General features: G+C 53.4%; 1 protein-coding gene across 1 annotated transcript; it reads right to left on the bottom strand.

Moving 5' to 3' along the window:
• Positions 1 to 13,713: 13,713 nt before the first annotated feature.
• Positions 13,714 to 21,913, bottom strand: LOC135287279 (uncharacterized). Its single transcript, XM_064400631.1, has 19 exons — positions 21,475 to 21,913; positions 20,933 to 21,012; positions 20,693 to 20,818; positions 20,496 to 20,575; positions 20,276 to 20,393; positions 19,902 to 19,976; positions 19,441 to 19,545; positions 18,911 to 19,076; positions 17,671 to 17,768; positions 17,426 to 17,575; positions 17,106 to 17,257; positions 16,667 to 16,811; positions 16,394 to 16,543; positions 16,078 to 16,254; positions 15,034 to 15,189; positions 14,548 to 14,649; positions 14,185 to 14,287; positions 13,983 to 14,042; positions 13,714 to 13,903 (listed from the first exon to the last, which is right to left on the bottom strand). The coding sequence occupies exons 1-19, from the start codon at positions 21,590 to 21,592 to the stop codon at positions 13,767 to 13,769; spliced, it is 2,298 nt and encodes a 765-aa protein (XP_064256701.1). The 5' UTR covers positions 21,593 to 21,913; the 3' UTR covers positions 13,714 to 13,766.
• Between the last annotated feature and the right edge of the window lie 769 nt (positions 21,914 to 22,682).

Raw genomic sequence — 22,682 nt, 5'->3', positions numbered from 1 at the left:
TATGCTGCCGATATTGAGGGAAGTGAAATCACCATTGACCACCTTATTGGTGAGGGTGATTGGAGCCAGGCACAGAAGCAAGCGGGGGGAATCCCCAGGGAAGTTCTCGATTTATCTAAAGGAGCGGCACAGCAGGCATTTCTTAGCATGCCTTCGAAAGAACCTATAATACCATATGTCGCCCTTAAGCAATCTGTTACAGAGCCATTTACTGACTTTGTTGATCGTGTGAAAGAAGCGGTGGAAAAGAGAGTACAAGAACCTCAATTACAAGAGAAACTGGTGCTAGAGGTAGTGACCATGAACGCTAATGAAGCTTGTCAACGAGTCATCTTAGCTCTACCTGCGTCTCCTCCACCAACATTAGACCAACTGATCGAAGAATGCACCAGAAAAGCAGTTCTTTTATCAGATGATACCACCACCAAGAACCACCTCCAGCCTAATATTGCAGCTGCGACATTCCCACCACAAAGGAGACTTCCCTCGGACACTCCTCAACCGGACTATAGGTGTTTTCACTGTGGCCAAGGAGGACACTTTATCAGCCGCTGCCCCTTTTTGGGGACAGCGCCTCCAAAGGAGGGGAGAGGGGGAGCGAAAGGGGAAGGAGCAGAAGCCGCTCATCAAAAAAACTAAGATTTGAGCGCGGGCCTGCCCCGCGCTGGGACAGAAATGGGGCAGGTCACACGGCAGATCTGTACACCAATACCACCTGCCAACTAAAAACATATGACAAACGGGAACCGTATGTATCGTTTGAGACTGACACAATCTCTCCTTTTCTCTAACCAGGACTGGATTGAGATCGGAGCGGAACCTGGACTTCTCCCACATATTCGACAAACAAAGACCTATCGTCACACTCCGGGTCTCAATTGCAAGCATCTCGTTGTCGGGGACACTAAACACACCCCCAATGAGATTGTAGTCGTTCCAGCGGTCCTAACACTCGACCCGGAGCACTTCACTCTCATGACGCGTTGTGTCCATCCCCCACTCTTCCTGCCGGAGGGCCAGATTATCGCACAGGCCATCCCTATACCACGCTTCATGTGCGATGATCTGGACCTCTCTGTTTTTTACACCGAGGCATTGGGAGAGGAGAAACCCCTCGTGTGGTGTGGCCGTAAGAGCGGGGGGCAGTCCATTCAACTCCAAGGGATGATGGACACGGGGGCAGACGTGACGGTCATTCCACCACACAAATGGCCGCCACAATGGGAGCTGCAAAACGTGAGCAGCACAGTTTCAGGTGTGGGGGGCTCACAATTGGCACAGCAATCTAAGAGCATAGTACAAATTACGGGACCGAATGGACAATTGGCTTCTATACGTCCATTCGTTTTGAATTCGAAGTTTACCCTGTGGGGAAGAGATGCCATGTCTCAGTGGGGGGCCAAATTGGAGTTGCCAGCCCCCCAGAGTTTTTTAGGTGCGGCCACTGAGGAGCGCCCTACCCAAAAGCTCAATTGGCTCACGGACACACCAGTTTGGGTAGAGCAGTGGCCGCTGAGCAAACAGAAATTAAGCGCGCTCACCCAGATCGTGGAGGAAGAATTGGCGAAAGGCCACCTAACTGAGACCAATAGCCCCTGGAATTCTCTGGTATTTGTCATTCAGAAACCGGGGAAGGACAGGTGGCGCCTCCTCCATGATCTGAGAAAAATTAATAATGTCATTGAAGACATGGGATCTCTTCAGCCAGGGATGCCTTCCCCCTCTATGCTCCCCCAAAATTGGGAATTGGCGGTTATCGATATAAAAGACTGCTTTTTTCAAATTCCCCTACACCCGGCAGATGCGCCACGGTTTGCCTTCTCTGTACCGTCCATCAACAGAGAGGCTCCCATGAAGCGCTACCACTGGCGTGTTCTCCCACAAGGGATGAAAAATAGTCCAACCATCTGCCAGTGGTATGTCGCAAATGCTCTGTCTCCAGTGCGCGCCAAGGCAGGAAACTGTTTAATCTATCATTATATGGATGATGTTCTTGTTTGTGCCCCTGACAGCGACCTACTTGCCAAGGTTTTGGAGGACACTATTACAGCCTTGTCGGTGGCAGGATTTGAGTTACAGGAAAAAAAAGTACAGCGCCTACCGCCCTGGAAGTACCTAGGCCTGGAAATTACCAATAAAACCATTACGCCACAAAAACCAGTGATAAATGACAACCCAAAAACGCTACGGGATCTCCATCAATTGTGTGGGTCGTTAAACTGGATCAGACCCTGGCTGGGGCTCACCACGGGAGATCTAGCCCCCCTCTTCAACTTGTTAAGGGGGGGAGAGGGGTTGGATTCCCCGAGGGCGCTGACCCAGGAAGCCAGGACCGCTCTCGAGAAAGTGCAATCTACTTCGGCAGACAGGCAAGCCCATCGATGCCGTGAGGGTCTGCCATTCCGACTCATTATTTTAGGTAAGCTGCCGCACCTCCACGGGCTAATATTCCAGTGGGACACTGACCAACGGGATCCCCTCTTAATAATAGAGTGGGTATTCCTTGGTCACCAACTGTCCAAAAGCATCACCAGGCCACAGGAGTTGATGGCCCAGTTGATCATGCGAGCTAGGGCACGCCTGCGTCTGCTAGCGGGGTGCGATTTCACATGCATTCACCTCCCCATCAAAACATCTACGGGGAGGATGACCAAAGAGACCATAGAACATTTACTTAGACAAAATTAAAGCCTGCAATTTGCTTTGGACAGCTACACCGGACAAATTCTTGTCAACCATCCTGGCCATAGATTATTCAACACCGAATTTAATCTTATTCCAAAAGACATCCAAAGTCGCCGCCCCCTCAAAGCGCTGACAGTTTTTACTGACGCATCTGGAGGGTCCCACAAGTCAGTAGTGACTTGGAAAGATCCTCAGACTCAGCAGTGGGAAGCCGATGTGAAGACTGTGGAGGGCTCTCCACAGATTGCTGAGTTAGATGCAGTCGTCAGGGCATTTGAGAAATTTTCTGAACCCTTTAATTTAATTACTGATTCGGCCTATGTAGCAGGTGTAGTGTCCCGAGCGGAGCATGCAGTGCTCAAAGAGGTCTCTAATCCCATTCTATTTGGCTTGCTCTCGCGACTGATATACCTGGTTTCCCACCGAGAGCAACCCTTCTTTGTAATGCATGTGAGATCGCACACCGACCTTCCGGGATTCATCGCGGAAGGGAATAGCAGGGCAGATGCCCTAGCCGCGCCTCTACAACTGGCTGGCCAACCTAACATCTTCCAACAGGCCAAACTAAGCCATCAACAGTTTCACCAAAATGCCCCTGGTCTGGTCCGCCAATTCCATCTACGGCGCGACCAGGCCAAAGTAATTGTGGCCACATGCCCCAACTGTCAAAAGTTCACTTTACCATCCCTAGGCTCTGGAGTAAACCCCAGGGGCCTCCGCAGTTGTGAGGTGTGGCAGACAGACGTCACCCACATCAGTGAGTTTGGAAGGTTTAAGTACGTCCACGTATCAGTGGATACTTTCTCGGGTGCAGTCTTTGCTTCAGCCCACACAGGAGAGAAAACTGTGGATGCTAAGAAACATCTATTGCAAGCATTTGCCACCCTAGGAGTCCCCTCTACTATTAAGACAGACAATGGCCCAGCCTATACTTCCAGAGCGTTCGGTGAGTTTCTGCAAGAATGGGGGGTTCAACATCGGACGGGGATTCCATACTCCCCCACTGGCCAGGCTGTAGTAGAACGGACACACCAAACCCTCAAGCAAGTCTTCCTTCACCAACGGGGGGATGTCCACACTCTGGCTCCGCATCTCCGGCTTTGCAAAGCCCTATTCACCATTAACTTCCTCAACTGTGCCTATGACAACCCTGATCCACCAGTCCTGCGTCATTTCCAACAGCACCAACAACTAAAAATAAGAGAGAGACCACCTGTGTTAATAAGAGATCCAGACTCTAAAGAGATACAAGGCCCGCATGAACTTATCACTTGGGGGCGTGGATACGCGTGTGTGTCCACGCCCTCCGGAGTTAAATGGGTTCCTAAAAAATGGGTTAAACCCTATACTCCTGTGCAAGAAAAGAACCCACCCGCGAATCCATCTCTAATATTGGTAGAAGACCCAGCAGACGACTCCATTGCATCCAATAGATGGCGGCGCAAAGAAAGACGAAACCCGTAATCCCTTTCTGTAGTGGTACCCGGTGTTTTCCCCCTTATACTCAGTGGTATTTCCTTGTTACATTTTTCTTCTCATTTTTATCCCTGTTCTTTTTTAGGCACCCACCATGGCACTTACAACATCTATTGCCTACACCTGGCTCCTACTGATAATCTCCTGTTGGTCCTCAGTAGACGCGTGGATCGTGCCGCAGCCCAGGAAAAATGTATGGGTAACCCTTGCCCATGCTCTGAACCAAGATCATCTTTGTCTATCCACGCCCGCAGCAGAGAATCCAATGTCGACTTGCCTGGTAGGGATTCCGGCGAAAATAGAGGAATACCCAAATACCTTGAGAGAAATTCAGACAGAAGTAAACACAAAAAATCCACCTAATCAGTGGGCGGAAATATACAGATATTGGGGAATAGTTAATTATGCCCGTACACCAGTGATCAACCCCCTAATTCTGTGGAGAAAATGGGTGTATAACCTCCCATACGCAGACACCGAGCCCCAGGAATTCGAACTACTGGGCTCAGCAAAGGCAGAGTTCTGCGTGCACTTTGAATATCAACCACAATCCCGCGTAGATTTATATGAAGATGTTAAACAGCATAAAATTGAATTCAGGGCTAACACCTGGTGCAAGCACCTGACAGAAATTGAAGCTCCGTCCACTGACAATGGGTATGCTCGCAAATTAGATAAGGGTATGTTCCTCATCTGTGGAGATCGAGCATACCCCGGAATCCCTTCCCGTCTTCTTGGAGGACCATGTACCCTGGGGCGTCTCTCCCTGGCTTCACCCAACATGACCCAAATTCCAATTCGGCAAGCCAAATCAAAAATTGCAAAACGGGGTGCAACACAATTCGATGAACACTGTGACAGCGAAATTTATCATTGGGCTAAGTCAAAAAGAGTTGCCGTCTCCGTTTTTCTCCCCTGGGTGGCGGCAGCTAAAGCATTAAGCGAATTAGGTAATCTTGAATGTTGGGTGACCAGACAGGCGAATTTGACATCGACGGCCTTAAGTAACCTCCTAGAAGATGAGGAAATTACCAGAAAAGCGACATTGCAGAACCACGCGGCAATAGATTTTCTGCTGCTGGCGCATGGGCATGGCTGCCAAGAATTTGAAGGGCTGTGCTGCTTCAATTTATCATCAAGAAGCCAGAGTGTCCACGCGTCTCTCCAAGAAATGAAGGAACTTATTGGCACCATCCAGCAGGAGAATGAAGACTGGTTTAAAGACATATTTAAAAACTGGGGTCTGTCAGGGTGGATGCTTTCCCTGATCAAGGATATTGGTTATTTTGTCGCTGTTATCCTTTTAGTTTCTTTAGCTTTTAGTATTCTGAGAAGGATTATATCTACTGCCCTGTCAAAACCAACGTCCTCCACTGCCAAGATTACCGTCGCTGCAGTCACCACCAGAGAAGAAGAATGGTTTGAAGGCGACCACCAGAATGAAACGAGAGTCTGAAATTCTAAACAAAAAAGGGGGAGATGTGTTTTTCTGAGTTATTTTAATGTTAATGGTTTGATCCATGTACCCCCGTTTTATCCCCTCACAATGGTTTCTCCCAAGTTGTTTACTCCTAAGTTTCCCGCCACCGGGCTGCCACTCAGGAGGCCAGTCCCACTGCTCCACCTTTCTTCCCTAATAAGGAGTTGTCAATCCCAGTTGTGTTGTCCCCTTTCCCTGCCTGTTAACTCAAGCCCACCCTTTTTATTCTCGAAAGTTCGATGTCACTTACCCTAAGTACAACAGTTAGTTGGTCCCGGAAGCTTCCTCCCTCCCCCGTGATGATTTCATTGGTCCTGCTAAGCTCCTTATTCCTCCCCGCGCGTGATCCTATTGGTTATCTTATGCTCCCCACCCTCTGGGCAAGACCCCTTTAAAACCTCTGACACACCAATGTTGCTTTGTCACTCGTCACTGACCCGTCCACTGAATAAAACTTCTTTGGATAGCATACGAGTGTCCTCTCCCTCGTCTCTTTGCCTCTGGATCCTCGTGGTATCCTGCTGCAGCGTCACCCACGCCGCTGCTCCAACTGCCACCTGAAAAACCTCGGCTGAGGTTCAGGGGCAGCCCCTCTTGTGTGTCCCTTCGGTCACACAGGGAGCTTGCTGGCCGGCTTTACAAACGCTCCGTGACCGCAGGAGAACCGCAAACTCCCCCTGTCAGCTCTGGGCAGAGCTTTGTAGCTATGTCTGACACTTGTCTGTGGCACTGTGCAGGTGGCCGGGGGACCTTCCCTGAGCTGTGTGCAGAGGAATCCACATCAGCCCAGGCCGGGCTGGGCAGTGGCCGCTCAGTTCCATGGGCTGGACGCGGCTCTGGACGCTTCCCTTGGAGCGTCTGCAGGGAGGGAACGCTGGGGCTGTCACCGCTGGGGTGTCACAGACAGGGCAACGCTGGGGCTGTCACCGCTGGGGTGTCACACACAGGGGAACGCTGGGGCTGTCACCGCTGGGGTGTCACACACAGGGGAACGCTGGGGCTGTCACTGCTGGGGTGTCACAGACAGGGGAACGCTGGGGCTGTCCCGCTCCTGCCCTGTCCCCAAACAGCTCTGCCAGCATCTTGAGGGGACACAGAGGCTGAGCCAAAGGGTGAGAATTGCATAAGGGGCTGAGATGGGAGGGACACATTGAATCATGGAGTTACAGAATCACAGAATGACAGAATAATAGAATTACTGGGTTGGAAGAGACCTTCAAGAACACTGAATCCAACCCAGCCCTAACAGCACCTCAACTAAACCATGGCAACGAGTGCCACAACTAGTCTTTTATAAAACATATCCAGGGACGATGACTCTACCACCTCCCCAGGCAATCCAATCCAATAATTTATCACCCTTTCTGTAAAGAAAATGTTTCTAACATCCAACCTCTATTCCCGTTGGTGCAGCTTAAGACTGTCCTCTGGTTCTGTCAGTTGTTGCCTGGAGAAAGAGACCAACCCCACTGGACTACAAATGCCTTTCAGGAAGTTGCAGAGTGCAATAAGGTCTCCTCTGAGTCTTCTCTTTTCCTGGATAAACAACTCCAGCTCCCTCAGTCGTTCCTCACAGGATTTGTGTTCCAAGCTCCTCACCAGCCTTGTTGCCCTTCTCTGGACACGCTCCAGCCCCTCCATGTCCTTCCTAAACTGGGGGGCCCAGAACTGGACACAGCAATCAAAGTACAGTGCCAGTCCAGGGCAAGAATGCCAAGTACACCAGTGCCAAGTGCAGGGGAAGAATGACCTCCCTGCTGCTGCTGGCCACACCTTTCCTGATCCAGGCCAGGAGCCATTGGCCTTCGTGGCCACCAGGGCACACTGCTGGCTCATGTTCAGCCGGCTGTCGAGCAGGACCCCCTGGTCCCTTTCTGCCTGGGCACTGTCCAGCCACACCGTCCCCAGCCTCTAGCACTGCAGGGGGTTATTGTGACCAAAATGCAGGACTTGGGACGTTGAGTCATTAAACTTCATCTGATTGGACTCTGCCCATCCATCCAACCATTCCAGGCCTCCCTACAGAGCCCTCTTGCCTTCCACCAGATGGACACACACTCCCAGCTCAGTGTCATCTGCAGATTTACTAATGAAAGACTCAATCCCCTCATCCACGTGGTCAATAAAAATATCAAACAGAGCTGGCCCAGCACAGAGCCCTGAGGGACAGCACTGGTGCCTGGCTGCCAGCTGGATGCAGCAGCGCTCACCAGCACTCTCTGGGCCGGCCATGCAGCCAGTTCTGAACCCAGCACAGAGTGCTCCTGTCCCAGCCCTGGGCTGCAGCTTTTCCAGGAGTGTGCTGGGGGAGACAGTGCCAAAGGCCTTGCTGGAGTCCGAATAGACACATCCACAGCCTTTCCTGCATCCACCAGGAGGGTCACCTGGTCATAAAAGGAGACCAGGTTGGTCAAACATGACCTACCCCTCCTAAACCCCTGCTGGCTGGGTCTGATGCCCTGGCCATCCTGTAAGTGCTGGGTGATGACACTCAGTATAAACTGTTCCATTTCCTTACTAGGTACTGAGGTCAGACTGACTGGCCTGTAATTACCAGGATCCTCCTTCCCACCCTTGTTGTGAATGGGTGTCACATTGGGCAGCTTCCAGTCATCTGGAACCTCAGGAGTGAGCCAGGACTGATGGTAAATGATGGAGAGCTGCTTGGCAAGCTCATCAGCCAGCTCCCTCATCACTCTGGGGTGGATCCCATCTGGTCCCATGGATTTATGAATATCCAGCTGGCTCAGAAATTCTCTGACTGCCTCCTCCTGGATCACAGGGGACCCCTTCTGCTCCCTGATACCATCGACCAACCCAAGAGGGCAGTTTTCCTAAAGGCAAGTCATCTTCCCACTAAAGACTGAGGCAAAGAAGGTGTTAAGCACTTCTGCCTTCTCCTCATCTGCAGTTACTAAGTTCTCTCCCTCATCCGGTAAAGAACAAAGATTGGTCTTACCCTTCCTTTTACCATTAATATATTTGTAAAAACATTTTTTATTATCCTTTACTGAAGTCACCATTTTAAGTTCAAACTGATCTTTGGCCTCCCAGATTTTTTTTCTATATGCTCTAGCATTCCCGTTAAATACCTCCTGAGAGACCTGACCTTCCTTCCAAAGATAATACATTCTCTTTTTTATTCCTAAGTTACTTAAAACATACCAATTTATTGTCCCCTTACCTCTAATCTGCAATATGGCACATATTTATCACAAAGACACAAGAGATAACTGTATTACCACCCAATGAGATGGTAAAGTTTATTAAATGTAGGCACAGGGTAAAGGGACTCAAAGCTGGGCACAGGATATGAGGTGTGACCTCACCAGCGCCCAGCACAGAGGGACAGTCAGAGCCTTGGTCCTGCTGGCCACACTATTGCTGACAGAGACTTCCAGGATGCCCCTGGCATATTCCTCAGCACACTTCCATTCTCCCCCACTCCCCTATGAACTAAAGAATGGACATTTTCCTTGGCCCTCCTTTGTTCTCAATATTTTTTTTTAAAAAACAGTCTTTCTATAGACTTTCACAGCAGCCTCCAGATTAAGTTCAAATGAAACTTTTCCCTCTCTGATGATTTTTCTACAGGAGGTCAGGGCTGAGGGCTGGGACCTATGGTGGGCTGGGTGGGAAAAGCCCTCTGGCACTTTGTCACATGGCTTCCTTGGAGATGTTTATGGAAGGAACAAAGGTGGGACAAGAGAGAGCTGCAGGTCACTGGGAGAGGAAAAAGAGTAGGCAAAGTTGTGAGGGGCAAAGGCATTAAAAAGGCCTTTGTGTCCAGGGGAATCAGCATGGATTCCAGGCCTCTGTGAGAAAGGCAGCTGTGCCCACCAGGCCTTTGTGACCCGCAGTGACATCGTGCCCAGAGGCCGTTGTGATGAGGGTTCATGTCATGACCCTTGGGGCTGCCAGCCCCTGCAGTGGCCACTCCCAGGAGAGCAGCTCTCTGAGGAGGCAGCAGCTTCTCTGGAGGCAGCAGCTCCCCTGGGTGATTGTGGCCAGTGTTCACCAGAGCGCTCCCACAATGCTGAAGAAGCAGGAGACAAATGCCCACGGCCAGCCCCGTGAGGCGCAGCCACTGCTGTACCAGCGGCGACAGGTGAGGGACAGGGATGGAGGGACAGCCTGCAGTGGGACCTGGGGGAAGCCCTGGGACACGGACAGCCAGGCCTGGCACCAGGCCATGCTCTGTGGAGGGGACAGGGCTGGGATGGCCCAGGCACAGCAATGCCCCAGAGGCAGCGAGCCCAGCTGGGAACCCGGCCCAGCCTGGCTGCTGTGGCCAGAACCTGCCTTGGGGCCAGGGCCGGGCCTGCAGGCACATGGGGGACACCGTGCCCACACAGCCAGCTCCATCCCGTGCCTCCTCCTGCTTCCCACAGGTGACCCACGGGCAGCCACAGGCGGCACCTCAGGTCACCTGGACGACCATCACACCCATTCCTGGGGACAGGCCCACTCTGTTCCCCATGTGGTCACGGAGCCCCACCAGGTCCTGCACACGCAGGGGCAGCCAGGAGGGCGGGCGCTCAGTGCCCCGCAGCAGTGTCACAGGGCCACAGAGATTGGCCGTGTTGGACTTGCCACCTCTCCATGGCCCTCAAGTGACACTGGCACCTCCAGGCCAGCCCAGTGTTCAAATATCCAGAACATCCACTGACAGGGTCAAGCTGCCCCCTCTGCCAGCAGCACCTGCAGCAGCAGCCTCTGGATCCTCTCCCAGAGGCACAGCATGTTCTGTGGGCCCCATGGCCAGGGGCCAGCCAGAGCGTGTGCCACCTTCTCCATGGAGCACTCTGGCTGTGGGCAGAGCCCAGGGAACACCCTCCTTGGAGAGGACAACAGAAGGGCTCTGGCAGGGGTCGGCAGCAAGGCAGGGCCATTGCCTGCCACCTGTGACACCTGCACATGGCGTGCCGCTCTGCACTGGGGCCCAGCCGGCTTGGAAGCACCTGGGGCACTCTGCGAAAGAGGGGGGCCTTGAGGTGCAGGAGGGGCATGGTAGCAACATCTACAAAGAGCTTTTTGGAGGCCTCAGGCCACACCTGTCAGCAAACAGGTCCATCATGTCCATCTGCACTCACAATTAGTCAGGTGCCTGCCAAGATATTGATGCAGAGCCCCAGGAGCTGCCCAGTGCTTCCAGCTCAACCAAAGGCTCCACAGAAGAGACAGCAAAGTGCTCTGAGCTCCCGTCCCATGCCCAGTTGGCAGAGCAGAACTCTGTCTCTGGAAACTCACAGCTCTGGGACATTCCTGTAAAGGAGCTGGAGGAAACACTGGAGGAGGAAGAACTCCCAGAAGCACAGGCTGCAGGAGAGTGGGACCAAGACCTGCAGAGTCTGTGGCTTGCCCTGTTCTTGAAGGAGAATGAAGTACAGGCAGAAGCTTCTGCCCTGGCTGGAGACCTCTGGGATGAGGACCCTGGCAAGCTCTGCCCCACATGAGAGCCTAGGGAAAGCTCAGGCTTCTCAGCTTCTCCTTTCTCTGGAGGCTCCTGTGAGGAAAGGGCAACTTGTCAGCCAGCCAAGCACACTGCACTTCACAAGCAGCTGTGCATGGGGCCTGATGATTTGCTGCAAATTACGCATAAAAAGAGGGAGGAGCTGGAAAAGCTGGAGGAAGAGAAAATGTATGCAGAGCTCTTTGGAGACATGTCCTCCTCCATAAGCAATGAAGAAAGCCCCATGACGCCCAGCTGCATCCTCAGGGATCCATCAAGTGCCACCGTGGAACCACCTGCAGACCCCTTGGTGCCACACAGCAGTTGTAGTTTGGCCAAAGACACCACAGGAGAAGCACAAAACTGCTCAGAGCTGTTGTCTCCTGAGCTGCTGGCAGACTTGGGCTCTGACTCTGAGGACTCACCCTCCCTGGAAACTCTGCTGAACGAGCTCCTGGAGGAGTGGGTGCAAGAAGAAGCGGCGGGAGAGAGGGACAGAGAGGTAGAAAGCCCGTTGTCACTCCCGCCACGAGACCAAGATGAAGAGTTAGAGATAGTGGTTTGACTAGGAAGTGAGTTTCAGAAAAAGTTGTGGTCAAACCAATCAGTGGCCAGATTTGAAACTGGCACCTGTTGTGGCCACTGGGGATCTGGATATGCCTCTGAGAACACACAGGGGTTAAAAGCAGAAGATTCCCAGAGGGACTCTCGTTTTTGAGTCCGGTCAGTGAGTGGATCTGACCTCTCCCCTGCCCAGCTGCGTCTGGGTGGGGCAGGGGAGGCCATGCGGCCTGTGGGAAGGGAGGCCAGAGCCCTGCAAGGTGCAGGGGTGGAGGAGATCTGGGATGTTTGGGCAGCCCCCCCTCTGGGAGAGAGTGATAGAGACTGGGCTGGCTTGAAATTTGATATCTTGTGCTGGCACCATGGCCAGGAGAAGAAGGGGGGGCAAGGTGCCCCCAGCAGACCGTGGCTGAGGTTTTAACCCCTTTGATGCTGTGACAATGGAAGCTGTAAAAAACATTGATCCTCCCCAGCTGAGAATTGAGCGGGCATGGAGGATGGGCAAGTGAAAAGAAGGTTTGAGTGAGTGAAGAAATGCCAGCAGATGAGAAGTGCCCTAGATGGAGGAGATGATTGCAGTGGCCTTTTGGCTGGACTTCCCTCTTACATGGCCACGGGACAGAACCAATTTCTTCCTGTAATGTAGACACTGCACCTTGGGGGAGGTGGTTGGCCAGAAGCCAGAAGTGACAAAGCTGTTATAAGAAGTAGAGGGAACAGAGACTGATGGGGAGGGTGTGCTGGAGCCCTCTGCCTTCAGCGGAGAAGGATCTCTGTTCATGAGACCCCCAGGCCCCAGGGGAGTGAATATGGGGGGGACAGGTGTCCCAAATGGTGAGAGGCGGCCACTTCTTGGAACTGGGCAAGGCATTCTTAAAAGGACCTAAGAAGCAGTTTGGATCCATGGCCAGTGGTGAGAGCACTGGACATGGAAGGAAGATGGTCACCATGGCAGATTCTCTTCGGGCAGCTGCCACGTGTGACATGGAAGCACAGGAGGTTCCAACTGTGTTTCCTGGGGAGGCCCATGGTGCAAGAGGGAGACTCCTCTCTCCTGATGAACTGGGGGGAGGTTGTTTGAAGGACGGTATTGGACTGAGAATTGAGTGTTAGAGGGGATTGAGTGTTAGAGGGGTGGGGGGAGGAGGTGGTTTTGGAGGGGTTCCATTGTGGATTGTGTGTGTTTTGGTTTTTTTTTCCCTTTTGTTTCTATGTTATAGATTAATAAAGTGGTTTTTGTCCCCTCCATTTCTGTTTCCTGGTCACATCTCACTGTAACCATTTTGGAAATATACCTTTCATGGGGGCACTGGCATTGTGCCAAGGTCAAACCATGACACCGTACATCCTGGATTGCCCCATCCCAGGGGCAGAATCCATCCCCTGTGTTTGTTGGTCTCCACATGGTTGGTGGTTGTCCCTTTGTCCCCTGTGTCCAGGTCTCTCCAAGGGCCTTCAGGCCTTCCAAGGAGCCAATAGCTCTTCCCATTTTGTACTGGCTGTGCACTGCTCAGGATCCCTGCCAGTCCTGTGTCCAAGCCATTTATGGAGATGTTGGGGAGCACAGGGCCGAGGATGGAGCCCTGCAGAACCCCACTAGTGACTGGTGCCAGCCTGATGCCACCCCAGTCACTGTCACCTTTTGTGCCCAAGCCTTGTGCCCATTGTCACCCAGCACATGGCATGTTTATCCAGCTGGGGCTAGACAGTTTGTCCTGAAGGATCCTGCCAGAGACAGGCTGCAAATCTTTGCTGGAATCCCAGTCTTTTGGGATTTTTTACTGGCTTTCCTTGATGAACCAGATGGGTCACCTTGTCTTAGAAAGAAATTGACAAGCTATTATTTAAACACAAAACTAACTTTATTTACAAATAAACTATGTACAGATATAGTTGGTTTGCCAACCATAATCCTTAGAACAAAGTGATGTCCAGGTTCAATGATGTATGACGAAGTGCTGTGACCAAGCCTGGATCCAACCACACGCAGAGCCTTCTCTGAGAAGAACCTCAGGAAGTCAGGAGTCCTTTCTGCACCTTGTGAATCAGCGGGAGGGTGTTCCTGATCAGTCTGGCCTGAATGTGCCACTCTGGACACAAGAGGCCCCCAGCTCAGCGGTGCCAGCACCACAGAGAGCATCGGGACCCTGCTGGTGATTGCTGCTCCCTCAGCCTGCTCAGGATCAAGCTGGTCTGAGCTGCCAGGCAACAGATGAATTCACAGCCACCTTTCTCCAAGGCCTGAAGTTCTGTGACCAAAACAGAGCCGAGCTGAGTTCCTGTGTTTGCAGAGCCCCCCCAGTCTCCCAGCCCTCGCTCCCCACTCACCTCTGACAATCAGAGCAGGCACCTCCGTGCTTTGGTCCTTGACATGCCGCATGATGGTCCCTGGGCACAGAGCTCTGTCAGCCCCTGCTGTTCCCCAGCATGCTCCCAGCAGCCAGGGCCCACCAGTAGCCTGGATGTGGCACTGGGCAAGGGCTGGGGCAGACAGGAGCTGCCCAAAGTGGCAGCCTGGGCTGGGGCTTACCAATGAACCTGATAGTCGAGTCTCGCACGCATTCCTGAGGGTCCTTCAGGTACTTCAGGCTCTGAAGAAGGTACTGCTCAGCCCTGCTGCTGTCTTTTTTCATCTGGAGAGACCATAGAGGTGTGAGCATTGGCACATACCCTCCAGGTGGCTGGAGCAGCCCCTCCTGCCAGCACCTCCATCACCAAGAGCCCTGTTCCCTCCCACTGGGTGCAGGAAGGGGAGATGGGCCTGGAGATGAGCCTGGAGAAGAGCCCTGTTCTTGAGCCAGGAACAAGGATGCAGCTCCAGGCTGTGGGGTCTCTTGCCTAGGCCCAGCTGCAGAGCCCATGGCCTGGCACAGTCCCTGGGGTGCATCCTCACCAAGCACTCAGCCATCTTCCAGGTCTGCTGTGTCTTCACCACATGCTTCATCTCCTTCCACTTGAGGAGCTCTGCGATGGCAAGGAGGGCATTCCTGGAGGCCTGTGGAACAGCAGAAGCTGGGACATGACTCCAGGGCCTGGGAAAGGTGCCTCTGCCTTTAGGGAGCTGGGACACGCCCCTGCCAAAGCATCTGGGAATGGCCTTTAGGTGCAGGGATAGAGGCTCAAATCCCTGCTCTCCAACACCTTTGGGGACCACACAGCACACATCCCACACCTTGGTGGTGCTGGGCTGGGGCTGAGCCCTGCTGCAGTAGGCAGGGCAGGGGTTGGGAATGGCCGTGCCAGCTTGTCCAGCCCTGCTGCACTGATTCTGCAGGGACCCTTCCCAGGGTCTGTGCTGGGGGTGCTGCCCAGTGCCCCGGAGCCCCAGGGAGTGTCAGCCACCCCTCTCTGTGTCACTGCTCAGCCTTGACATCAGTACCTGGCCCACTTTGGGGGCCTCGTCGTTCATGCGAAGGATGAGCGGGGCCAGGACAGTGTGCACGAAGTTCTTCATCCACTTCTTCTCCTTCCCCACCACTGTCCTCACCAGGTCTCTGAAGGAGCTGATGCAGCTCTCCCGCACCCAGCTTTCCTCCTGGAAGGAACAAGGAGAGGTGAGCTTGGGAAACAGCAGCTGCCACCCATAATGAGGGGTGTAGCAAGAGCCTGAAGGAGAGATGTGGGACTTCAGGAGGCTCTTCAAAATGCAGTTTATTGTACCCAAGATGTTACAGCCGTGCAGGGTCATGGGTGACAGAGCCTGTGCCTACAGCTGTCTGCTCCAGCAGTAGGCAAGCCTGAAGACCCTTTAATTTTGGTTACATTGCATTATATACTTTTCTTTGCTTAATAGCATCTTAATACAGAAGAACCAATCTATAGCTTAACTTTTACCTATAGCCCATCATAACTACTATAATTACCATATTCGTGTTACTATTCTCCAATCACTAGAAGTTAGTATGTTACAGTTTAAGTTAGAAGTTGTTTTCCAGTTTTCTTGCAGTGGAAAATTTTGAGACCTTTTTTCTGCTTGCGATGTTGGCAGTCTTGTTTGCCTGTGCTATCTTTCTGCTTGGTAAAAACATCTTCTTGTTTGAGGTGGGTTTATCCTTTGCTCTAAGTGATAAAAATCCCCTTCTAACTAACATACCCTTTGCCTTCTTAGTTATCCAGTAAGAGTGGCTGGGCAATTCTTTTCTTCTGTATCAAAACTTGCTTCCATCCCTATTTCATTCTCAAGTTCTACATTCAGAAATCTTTCTGCCAAGCATCCATATCTGTGAGACTTTCTTGTCAAACTTTCATCCTTCCCAGCAGGGTGTGACAGCAGCTGAGGTGAGGGGCGATGCTCGGGGGCCAGATTGCAGAGTGGGGAGAAGCAGAATCCATGCCGGGAGAGCCCAGGGGAGCGGAGCCTGCCCCGAGTGCTGCTGTCACAGCCCAGTGCCCCTCTCAGGGCTCGGGCTCACATTGGCCTCACCTCATCAAAGTGGTACCAGAGTATCCTCGCCAAATCTGCAGCAATGGAACTGGCTTCGGTCCTCTTCAAGCACTTCATCATGTTCTGGAGGACCATCAGGGCCATCATCACCAGAGACGTGCAGTTCTGCCGCAACAGGTTCATCAGGTCTGGCAGCAGCACCTTCATTTTTCTCGCCTGCAGGAAAGACAGTTTCCATTTGGTGAGCCCTGCCAGTCAGGGAGGCTGTTTGGAGCCGTGAGCCCTTGTCCTGACTCCCAGGCCAGGGTTGAAAGGCTGGCTTCCCCGTGTGTGCCCCGGACAGCACCCTGCTCACCCTGTCCTCTCTGTTGGACAGTGTGATGAGGGCCCTGAGCAGCAGGGAGGTTATCTCTCTGTCTGTGCTGTTGGCTGAATACAGCAGAAACCTGCAGGTTTTGTACAATGGAGCGAATTCCTCCTCTTGCACATCTTCGGAGGCCAGCAGCTGAAAGAAACCCTGCAGTGAGCAACTTTGCCCCTGGCAAAGCCAGCAGGGCTCCTGTGGCACAGCTTCTGCTTCCCCCCACAGCTGAGGACAAGGGCACCAGAGCTTTTGCTGCTCACTCACAGCCAAGTAAGAGAGGCGGTCGTTTTCAGGAAAGGTGCGGAAAATGCCATTCTTCAGGTCCTGGAGTTGGACACGAAGCTCCTTCAAGACCTTCTCTACCGTCTGGGGCACCGAGAACATCACCTCCCACAAACTGAGGGCATTCCTGCAAGGCAGAGCACTGTCAGCAGGGCCTGGGCCAGCGCTGCAGGATGTGGGCTGCCTGGGGATCCTGCCCAGGCAGGCAGGAGATGCCTGAGGAGCAGCGTGCTGGCTCTGGGCTAGCTCTGGCAGGCCCAGCCAGCTTTGGCTGTTGCAGGCCTGAATGACCCCCATCAGGGCTGGAAAGCATGGTGGGATGGGGGGCCTGGCTCCTTGGTGGGGTCCTGCAGTGTTCTTGGGTTTGCCAGCCAGAGGGTCTCAGGGTCCCTCTCCCCACAGGGGCTTTTGGCACCAGTACCTATCTCCTCGTGGGGCGATCTGCAGCAGTGTTGTGACCACCTGCCCAGGACTCCTGTCAGCCACCAAGAGAAGCAGGCAGTGGAGGGTGTGCTGGACTTGGATGTCCGTGACCAACCCAGTGTGGTAGATGTGGCTCACGATTTTTGGCACCTGGAGGGACACAGGTGAGGATGGTGCTGCCACTGGAGCCGAGCTGCCCTTCCCATCCCTCTCTGCTGCCTCAGGGCAGCTCCAGGTGCCCAAAACATCTGGATTTGGGAGGGATGGAGGGAGGCAGGAAGCCAATATGGCAGGGCAATCCAGACACAGGCCACTTACATCCATCAGCCACCAGTCAGGGTCTCTCCCAATCACCTCCAGCATGCTGAGAGCCACCTGATGATTGCAGGGAGATGAGTAGCGGAACATCGTAATGGTTGAGAGGATGATGTGTGTCCTCTCAGAAGGTCCCAGGTATTTTCCAACAGCCTGTGGCAGGAGGGAAAGGAACCCTGCTGATTCTGGGCCCCATTGCTTACACAAATGCTGTGGACAAGAATCCCAGCAAGGGGAGCTCTCGGTACCTCGATGAAGTCCTTGGCATTAGGAGAATGAAGTGAGGAGCTGATCCCATCTTCCCAGTGGGCTTGGAGCTGTGCATTGTCCTCTGGCAGTGTCACACCTGAGGAGTGGGGAAACTTGGACACATCAGTGAGACACAGCTGCTGTGCCAGCAAGCCAACCACATCCTTGCTGGACTTCTGGATGCTAAGAATTTTAGACTTTCTGTGCTAACAGTCTTACACCCAGGAGAGCACTACATCTAACCTGAGGCCGTGAAAAAGACTTCCAAAATTAATTGATAGCACTGGGATTACAGGTGTATAGTTAATTAGAAATGTGTAATATCACAGGCTAGAAAACATAAGAGTTGAAGGTTTTAGAATACAGAAATATATATAGGGCAAGATAGAAGTTTTAGGGCAGAGACAGGTTGTTCTTCTTGACCTTCTTCCTTCTCCTTCATAAGTTTGAGTAGTATTTTGTAAGTGGACAGAAAAGTTCGCATTGCGGACTTCAAGTGATTAGTTATTAGCTTAAAAGAGAAAATCATTTAGGTGTCATTTCTTAATTAGATATTTTAGCCTTAAGAGACCTTGTGATGAGAGATAACCATTTTTTGCCTTGTTAATGAAAGACTACAGAAGTCACTGCCTGTGAGACTGGAAAATTGATAAATTAAACACAAGTCTTAAATGAGTCTAAACATGAACTATCATCTCAAGTACCTTCAGTCTTGATCTCAACAGAAGAAAAAAAAAGCTGAAAACCAGCACATCCTGACAGAGTTTGGGAACTGGGAATTGCTGGGGAGGAGTTGGTTGCAGCAGGAGGTGGTGCACAGGTGTAAAGGGCAGCCTTCCTCCAGTGTCTCCAGCCAGTGCTGCTGGCCCAGGAGGCTGCGAGCCCCTGGAGCTCTGCATGCAGCCCCCAGCTGCACTGTGGCTGCAGTACTGGTCAGGGGGAAGGGCCCGTGGGGCTGGCGTGTGGCAGGGAAGGACACAAGCTCTCCAGGGCACCTGGGGAATGGGCGGAATGGGGCTGAGTCCTGTGTGGACGAGCAGCTCAGCTGCACAGGACCATCAAGAACTTGGGACAGAGAATGTGGGGAAGGAATAGAGATGATAGCCGTGATAGCCGTGCTGGGGACATGGTAGCACCAGCACCAGGCACAAGGGTCCATCAAAATGCCAGGGAAGACCAGCAGATAGATCAGGGGGTGTCACTGTGCAGGGGGATGCAGCCCAGCACAGCTTCTCTTACGTTGCTGCTGACAGATGAAATTGAGGAGGGCGTAGAGAGCATCCAGAGCCACATGGTTGGTCTTTTCTTCCTCAAATGCCATGAGGATGAGACGTCCAAACAACTTCCCAAGGACTGGGATCTGGATCTTTCCACAGGCATCATCTCTATCCTCATCTTGACCAGCCTGGGGGAGGCAGGCAGAAGAGCAGAATGGCTGAAGAAGAGCAGCTGAGGCCAAAAGCCTGACCCACACAGTGTATCCCAGGCTGGAGGTGGCTCAGAGCTTGGTAGGGTCCTGCAGGCCCCATCTCAGAGAATCACTGGACAGCAGCCCCAGCAGGGAGAGCTCCCTCCCTGCTCCTTGGGCAGTCCCATCCGACAGAGGGCTGGGGCAGAGCCGGCTCCTGGCTGGGAAGCCCAGGGGAAATGGAGGGACCAAGACCTTTCAGCTCAGAGCCTGAGCCCAGGCTGGCCTTGAAGGCACCTCGGAGCTGCAGCTCTACTGGCCATGGGGACAGGGAGATGGCTGGAGGGTGCCTGCTCCTCACCTCCAGAGTGGAACAGCTGGCCAGCCAATGGCTCAGGCTGCAAATCCTCTGCAAGGCCCTCTCCCGCACAACGGCTCTCTCAGAGCTGGTGAAGGTGAGCAGCACCTGGGCACAGAGAGGCTTAGGTGAGCCCTGGGAGCAGACACCAGCTCCTGTGGGATCAGCGTGGCTCTCTCCTCCTGGGCTGGACTCCTACCATCCTTCAAGGCTTCCTTTCACCTCGAGCTCAGCCTCAGGAGGCTCCTGTGCCTGGGACAAAGGCCCCGGGCCAGCCTTGTGGCCAGGCAGGTGCCACTCTCTGCAGCCCCTGTACTCCAGCTGAGCCCCAGGGCAGGGCAGCACCCTCCCTGCAGTGTGCTCTGCCTGCTCACAGCTGGGCTGAGGACCATCCAGCCAGGAGTGGGCAACCCCCCCAGGGTAAGGAACAGTGCCCAGACCCCCACTCTCTGCACAGGCCAGACCTCCAAGACGTCCTGCAGCACCTCGCCAGATCTGAGCACCACAGCCTTCAGCATGATGTCCATGGCATCCACGGTCTGCAGGGAAGACAGAGAGTGATGGCAGGGATTCTGCTGCCCCTCCCACCCTGGAGACTGATCAGAATTCCCAGGGCAGGATGCCCTCACTGCCTGGGAGATCCAGGGACAGGCAGTGTCCTGCATGCACTAGCCTGTGATGCTGGACATGGCCGAGCCCTGGGAAGGGGATGGAAGGATGAGGGTCGGAAAGCAAAGCAAGAGCCTGCCGTGCCTTGGATCTCTGATCATGAGGCAGCATGCGGTGGCTAAGAGCAGCCCAGAGGGCCTGGGGTTCCTGCAGCTCACCCAGCACTTACCTGAGTGTAGAGAGAAGCCTCCAGGCCCGTCATTTCCTCTTCTGGAGGAAGAAGAAGAACACTCCGAAAGCAGGAGCTGATCAGCTGTGTGTTGTCCAGCAGCTCGGGCAGCACAGAGCTGCAGAGAGAGAGGTTCCAGTTGGATACTGCTGATGGCAGCAGCATCTCAGGGCCTTGTGCAGGTGGACACAGAGCGTCCCTCAGAGGCACAAGCAGGTACCTCAGTTGGGTGATGGCCAGCATGGCAAGCAGCTGCAGCTCTGTGCGCATCTGCTTCTGGGGCTCCTCGCTCAGCAGCGCCTGTGGAGCACAGCTGGGCTGGGACCTGGCAGCTGCCAGCACCCAGTGCCACCAGCTCCTCACCCTGCACAAGCACTGCCCTCACAGGGTGCTGGGGCTCCCCAGGTGTGCCCTCACCTCGACCTTCTCTGCCAGCTCATGTCTGCGGCAGAAGCACTCCAGGCCTGCTAACGAGCCACGGTTTGTGGCGCTCCTGCACAGGCTGCGGATGCTCTCCAGGAACTGCAGCTTGTCATCCTGCATCTGGCAGCAAAGGACAGAGAGACTATGGGGTGTCTGAGAGGGGACACATGGCCAGCAGGACCAGAGCCCCGGGGGAGTACAGGGCACAGCCACCAGCCCATGGACTGCATTTACCGGGCAAGAGAGCCTGACAAAGGTCTGGATGAATGCCATGGCTTCCTGCTCCTCCTCACACACAGCTAACCCAGCGGCATCTAACAGAGAGAAGGAAGGGCTGCAGAGAATCCGGCAATGGCAGAGAGCAGGGGAAGATCTGCCCTCCACCCAGGCCTGTGCCTGTTCTGCTGGCACAGCCTTCCCAGGCGGATCCTGGCTGGAGGGTGCCCAGCAGAGGAGCTGCCATGCTGGAGCACAGCATGGAGGGGAAAGCCCCAGAGCCTTGGGCTGAGGAATGCACTGGCAGAGGGACAGCAAAGGTGCAGGGCCTCATGGCATCCCTGCCTGCTGCCGGCCCAGCCGCGGCTCACTGCCCTCACCCTAGAGCAGGAGTTGGGGCCCCTCTGCTCACTCCCTCCTTGGCAGAGATTGTGCTGGGGCTGGCATTCAGCCCTGAGCAGCCTCAGCCTGAGGCATCACAGCCAGCCCTGGGCTGCTGTGAGCCAGGGAAACAGGCTGGGCTCCCAGCCCTGCCCAGCCCAGCAGGGCCTCTCACTCACCCGTCTGCAGGGGCTGCACCATTGTCACCTCGTAGGGCTCCACTGGGGAGCTGCTTTCCTGGGGACCCCCGTCCTCCTCCCAGGCCACCCTGGGCTGGCTCGGGGCTCTCCTCTCCATGCTTTGGTAGAAAAGAAAAGTCTGGTAGTGGAGAAAGGGGAAATAAGAATCGTTTGTGAAAATCCTCAGCACCACGGGGCTGCTGAAGAAGCAGGGAAACTCTGGAGCTTGTGTGTAGAGGCTCCTGGCCAGCTCTGTATTCCCAAACTATCCTCTTCTCTCCCTGTCCAGCTGGACACTGACCACAGGGCCAGCAGTGGGGTGTCACAAAGGGCTCCCCTGTGACACAGCACCTGCCCCCAGAAATGGATCCAGGTAACCATTGACATGGAACCTGCCCCCAGCAACAGGCCAGGGACCCGGGCAGGGAGGCTCTGGCTGTCCCTGGGGGCATGGGCACAGCTCAGTCCTGGGCACACAAAGTGCTCCCAATGGACTTCCAGGCACCCTTTGCCCTCCTGTCCCCTCCGCACATCCCTGGTGCCCTCCAGCATGCCCCAGAGCCCTGTGTTCAGACACCCCCACATGCCCCCAGGATGTCCTGTGTGAAAAACAAGGTTCACTCTCCTGTAAAACATTCAAAGTTTAATAAAGGACAAGAGGAGACAAAGACAAGAAAGCAAAGATTTACAGCTGGGTGCATCTTGGCACTTAGCCAAGCGCACACCTGGTGTTTTGGAAACACCCTTTAGATACCATTTCTACTGCATCAGCCTATTCATAAACAATTATGCATAGTAAACTTTTCCCAAGCTAGCTTACATATTCCAAGAACTGTTTAGAATGGCTCCTCCTTAGGTCTGCCTTTTTAGAGCATGTGGATTCCTTGGCTGTGGTTTTAGTCCTTTTTTATCATCACCTTCAGTTCTGGGCCTTGGTGCATACTTTCTACTGATGGCAAGTGTTGATAGTTGGCATATCTGTACAGGTGTCCTCATCTTGTGTTCTTTGGGTTTTATCCCATTCAAGCAGGCATTTTAACACAAGCATACTTATATCAGCTATTTCTAAGTTTCAGTAAACAACAGAAATAAAACTATATCTTTATAGTCAAGTTATTTTAACACCACACATACAGAATCCATTTTAATATTTGTGAAAAACCAATATTATAATACATATGGTCTTAGGTTGGAAATGGGTGTGTGCA

The sequence above is a fragment of the Passer domesticus genome, chromosome 29 (genome assembly GCF_036417665.1).
Source record: "Passer domesticus isolate bPasDom1 chromosome 29, bPasDom1.hap1, whole genome shotgun sequence".
In the NCBI taxonomy this organism is placed as follows: domain Eukaryota; kingdom Metazoa; phylum Chordata; class Aves; order Passeriformes; family Passeridae; genus Passer; species Passer domesticus.
The sequence above is the reverse complement of the archived record's forward strand: the minus strand, read 5'-3'. Positions and strand labels throughout refer to the sequence as shown.

What these genes read in the sequence shown, in the direction of transcription:
- LOC135287279 (XM_064400631.1), bottom strand. Translation starts at nt 21,592, where the DNA reads ATGGAGAGGAGAGCCCCGAGCCAGCCCAGGGTGGCCTGGGAGGAGGAC. An exon ending in TGCTGCAGGACGTCTTGGAG is followed by an intron (nt 19,546 to 19,901) that starts GTCTGGCCTGTG and finishes CTCTGTGCCCAG; the next exon opens with GTGCTGCTCACCTTCACCAG. An exon ending in CTCGACTATCAGGTTCATTG is followed by an intron (nt 14,043 to 14,184) that starts GTAAGCCCCAGC and finishes CTCTGTGCCCAG; the next exon opens with GGACCATCATGCGGCATGTC.